The sequence below is a fragment of the Metopolophium dirhodum genome, chromosome 9 (assembly GCF_019925205.1).
Source record: "Metopolophium dirhodum isolate CAU chromosome 9, ASM1992520v1, whole genome shotgun sequence".
In the NCBI taxonomy this organism is placed as follows: domain Eukaryota; kingdom Metazoa; phylum Arthropoda; class Insecta; order Hemiptera; family Aphididae; genus Metopolophium; species Metopolophium dirhodum.
The window spans coordinates 32,849,364-32,854,689 of NC_083568.1; the positions used below are offsets into that span (position 1 = coordinate 32,849,364).

General features: G+C 41.4%; 1 protein-coding gene across 1 annotated transcript; it reads left to right on the forward strand.

Moving 5' to 3' along the window:
- The first annotated feature begins 2,950 nt into the window (after nucleotides 1-2,950).
- Nucleotides 2,951-4,734, forward strand: LOC132952521 (lipoamide acyltransferase component of branched-chain alpha-keto acid dehydrogenase complex, mitochondrial). Its single transcript, XM_061024834.1, has one exon. It carries the CDS (start codon nucleotides 3,110-3,112, stop codon nucleotides 4,619-4,621), a length of 1,512 nt encoding a protein of 503 aa, XP_060880817.1. The 5' UTR covers nucleotides 2,951-3,109; the 3' UTR covers nucleotides 4,622-4,734.
- The last annotated feature ends 592 nt before the right edge of the window (nucleotides 4,735-5,326 follow it).

A 5,326-nucleotide genomic window follows, 5' to 3' on the forward strand; every position in this document is an offset into this window, starting at 1 on the left:
TCTAGTGTTTATTGGTCACTTAGACCATTTTTACAAATTACTAATGTTGATAGTTTAATATTTATTATTAACATTTTCAATTTACTATAGCCCTCAAATATTCCAAACCCATTTACATTGACCTACTATCTTTAGCATACAAAATAAAATGATTCAATAGCTACTCGTATTCAAATTTTGTCATAAATATTCCGAAAAATTATCAGCTAAATAATTTACAGCACAAAAGGGGTATTCTCATTTAAAAAAAACAAAAGTCAGATAACATGGTCATAGGTACCTACATGTATATTTAAAAATCCTAAAAATCGGAATAACTGCATCGTTGAAAAATGGTCCGAGCACGATTGTCGTGAATCACCCTGTACGTATGTACTATATAGCATACCTGGACGCGGTGAACTTCACCGCAGTCGGACGCGTGCAAACAACGCCTAAATGGGTACGCACTTGTACGTATATAATATAGGTAATGTATAGTAATATTATATTATGTGTTATATGCGTAATATAACATTATCGGCCGATAAACGAAAACGGGTTTATTACGTTATTATATAAAATGTAGAATGAAAAATATGTAACGCGTCGCGTACGATATAATAATAATTAATATGATACGCGTATATATTACAGGAGGCACGGTCAGGAACCTCGTTATATATTTTGACAGTGAATAGGATATAGGTGACTAATATAGTGATGCGAACTCCGACCTGCAAAATATACGAAAAACAAAGAAAAATACTGCAATGCATACCGTTCATGGGGATATCGGCTGTAACAAAATATTGGTACTATAACTATAAGTATATATTTCCAAGGTCCCGGAGCATCTCAAACATCAGTAGGGTAATTTGGATCACATCATTTATTAAATCTTATTTTTCTACCCTCCTCCGATGGCCTCAAACCTCTAATACAATAATATAGTGTATTAGTTTGTAAAGGGTTCGCCAAAATTTAAATAAAATATTGATGAACAATAAAAGTGCAATACCTAAACCTAATACCCGAGTATGGTTATACTATTGACGTAATGTGGCAATAACTAATAAATATCTTACCAACATCATACAGGAAAATTAGATTTAGTTAATTGAGTCATTGTTTAATGTTTATTAGCTTATTACCATAATATGCTTAAAAATTAAGTTCAACGTAAACTAAAACTTACTAACTCAAATATTTTTATAATGAAGTAACGAGGACGATGGACACCATAATATAACCACATCAAGGTACTCTGTTTTCTCCGCTTTATATACACGTGTAACACTGTAATATATAGTTCAAACCTCTCGAAGTAAGAAGTTCATATCATTAATAACTATTGTAAAAACATTGACCATATTGAAATAATTAAGGAAATTATAATATGTATAATATTATCTGTGTTTGTCGAAAGGTTTTTTTTTTATATTTAGAAAATGTAAATAATAATAATTCTAAACGGGTAACTAAAAAAATAAAACCACAATATTAATAAAACCTTTTGACAAAACACAGATAATATTCATCTTTATAATAATTGTAATTATACCTACATATTATATGGAATTATGTTCATTTAAATAATGTAATCACGATGGGATATTTTTTCTATATTTTACGTGTGTGAGACAGAGATATAAATGCTATACTGCTAGAAGTTTATCACCTACTATTTTTTTACAAAAATATTTTATCGGTAATATACTTTATCATCGACATTCGTTTTATCATGTCTATACTGTAATATACAGGTACCTACCTATTGAAATTGGATCAAGGTGTCATAACGTGTCATAAGGTGGAAATAGGTGTAATAAACAGTATTATTTTTAATGTATAGTTGTTATGTACATAAATGAGGTTGAACAAAATACGATTACTAAAATTAGTAAGACTATCATATGCATTATACATGTGAAACATTTACATGAGTACATGATGTACATGTACCTGAGTACCAATTCCATTTTTAATTGTCTTGAAATGTTGTTATTGTTAGTTGTTATTATTTATATATTATTGGTTGTAACTTACAATTTAAACGAACAATTTTGAAACTATAATATATATTTTATAGTCCCTACGCATTTTGTTATAACTTTATAAAAATCTACATAATATTCCTATATACGTGCGTACACCTATCCATAGGGAGCTCCTGTGGGCTGATTTTTGTCTCCAAAGAGGTAGGTAGTAGGTAGGTCATAAATCGCAAATATTAGGCAATCTTATATCTCGATCCATGACTGAAATTATCTATAACAATTTAACAACGGATTATGTTACCCAAAATACTCCCCCTCCCCATCACAAGCTAGGTCTGCTAACTCCTATGCTGATACGTCTATAATTTATACACTGTAGATTCGTATTATTTTGAACCTCGCGTTATCTCGAAAGAAAATCCCCTCGAAGCTACTGTCTACCGTTATATACGTACCTACAATAATAAAATCTATACTTCTAACTTTTCGATATCCCGAATTTTTTTTCCGTTCCCCTGCGTGGGATTCTACATCGATGGTTTACTCTACAATATAATATAATGTTATATTGTATTATGATGTAAGTCACATAATAACAGTAAGACGTTCGATTTTTAATGTACACATATAATTTTACTGTCTAGTCGCGTACCTATATGACGTTTTTACTGTTATAATAGCTATAGTACCTACCTACGTGTTTGATGCGCACTATATGTGTAAAGCGTACACGTCCAATATACGTGTATAATATAATATAGCCATATAGGTACCCACCGGACCGATACACCTGCAACACGCGCGTTATCGCATTTTAAAAAGCACTGCAACGCGTATTATGCGTATTGGACGGCCGCGGTCGTTATACCTATCGATCACCTATACACGCGTGTGCGTTCGTTTTTTGACCTTGAGTTCAGCTGATTAACATGCGCGCACGCATCGGCCCGGCCGGACTCGCGGAATCCGATGGTAATCAGTCTATACCGCGGTCGGCGATGCGTCTGCGTGTAAACAACGGTAACGTGTACACGCGAGCGCTGCACCACTCGAACACCACATAATTACCATATTATAGTCGTGTAATATATCATATTTCGTCGTACGTGTAAACAACGCGTTTTGCGACCATGTTCCCGGCCGGCGTGTTGACCGTGAGACGCACCGCCGCCGTCGCCGCGGCCAGGCCGCTTTGCAGGATCGTCGTGGCCGGCGTCCGTCACCGGTCCAGCGACGATCGGAAATGCGTGGTCGGGTCTACGCGTCGTCCGCCGGAACCCAAACCGAGGCGGTCGTTCGTGCGCCTCAGCTGCGGTCGCAGTGCCACCGACTTCTCTGGCACCGTCGGTTATAGTACGCGCGCTGGCAAAAATATCGTACCGTTCGTGTTGGCCGACATCGGCGAGGGCATCAGCGAGGTGACGGTCAAGGAGTGGTACGTGAACGTGGGTGACGTGGTATCAGAATTCGACGACGTGTGCGAGGTGGAGAGTGACAAGGCGACCGTGACCATAACCAGCCGGTACGCGGGTGTCGTGACCAAGGTACACTACGAGACGGGCGCCACGGCCCGGGTGGGCAGCGCCCTGGTGGACATCGAGGTGGTCGAGGACGGCGAGACGGCGGCCGCAGAGCAAGTGGCGGATGGAGCGGAAGTATTGGCAGATAATGTGGAGGAAGTCACCGCCGCGTCGCCGGGAGAACCCGCGGGCGCGGACGCCGCCGGTGCAGGAGTAACGGCGCAGGTTCTGACCACTCCCGCGGTGCGCAGGATCGCTGCCGAAAAGGGCATCGATCTGACTGCGGTCCAAGGTACCGGCAAACACGGTCGTGTGCTCAAGGAGGACATACTCGGGGCCGCCGACCAGTGGTCAGCCCCCGCCCCCGCCCCCGCAGCAGTCGGCACTCGGCCGCCATTTTCGGCGCCGCTGCAGGACTTCTTACCGCTGACAGGTTACGCAAAGACTATGCGGAACACGATGGAGGCGTCCAACAAGATACCGACGTTGGTCATCACGGACGAGGTGAACCTGACTAGGTTGATGGAACTGAAGGCACAGCTGGCGCCACACATCAAGCTGACGCTGTTGCCGTTCCTGTTGAAGGCCACCTCGCTGGCGTTGGCCCGGCATCCACGTATCAACAGCACCGCCAGCCCCGACTTCGGGTCGTACAGGCCCAACGGGTCGCACAATATCGGCGTGGCCATCGACACCCCTCTCGGGCTTGCGGTACCCAACGTCAAGAACGTGCAGACGCTATCCGTGGTCGGCGTGGCCCACCGGCTGACCGAGCTCCGGGCCAAGGCCGCGGCTGGCAAGCTGGCGCCATCTGACGTGACGGGCGGCACGTTCACGCTGTCCAACATGGGCTCTATCGCAGGCTCGGCATTCCAGCCGATGATCCTGCCGCCCGAGGTGGCCATCGGCGCGTTGGGCCGGATCAACTACCGGCCACGGTACGACGACCAGCATCAACTGGTCCGAACGCCCGTCATGGGCGTGTCCTGGGGGGCCGACCACCGGATCCTGGACGGCGCCGCGGTGGCCAGGTTCTTCAAGGACTGGAAGACGTACGTGGAAAACCCGTCGTTGGTGTTGGCCGACGTTCAGCTGGATTCTGAAACGCCGCCGCAGTCGTAATAACACGGTCATCTCGGCCGCATTTATACTCTTTTATAATATTATGATTTCTATTGAGTTTTTATAATAAATAAATTACTATTTAATAAAATATGTAATATACAAAGACCGAATTTTGATGCACTTCAAATTTTAATATAAAATGCACTTGAAAAGTTCAAAATATTAGTATAGTAATATTAAGCACTATTTGTTTTCTCTCTCTGATCCACGCGCAACACAGCACATCAATAATTTGCAAAACCAACACTGTGTTGACATTTTTAATATTAGAGTGAATTCATTTAGTATCAAACTTTAAGCTAAGATCATTGCCTGTATCCCTAAGTTGGATTTTTTACGACATTTTATTTTTTTACAATTCATATGCATTTCTGATTGTTATAATTTACGCACACTCATAATTTTCATAAAATTTTAAATACCATAAAATAGCCAACGTAGAGCACAGGTAATGTTCTGAACTTAAAGTTTGATTATAGGCGAATTCGCTCTAATATTAAAAGCAATAACACAGGGTTGGTAAACGTAGATTTGTTAGTTTGCACGTGGGCCAGAGAGAGAATACAAATAGTGCGCTGACATAATCCTCTCAAGTAAAAATAACGGTGAATAGTCTACGGATAACGTAGGTACGGAAAACGGTATACGATCTATTTTGAAATCTTATTATTTTTTAAATTTATCTACGTTTTGATTACATTT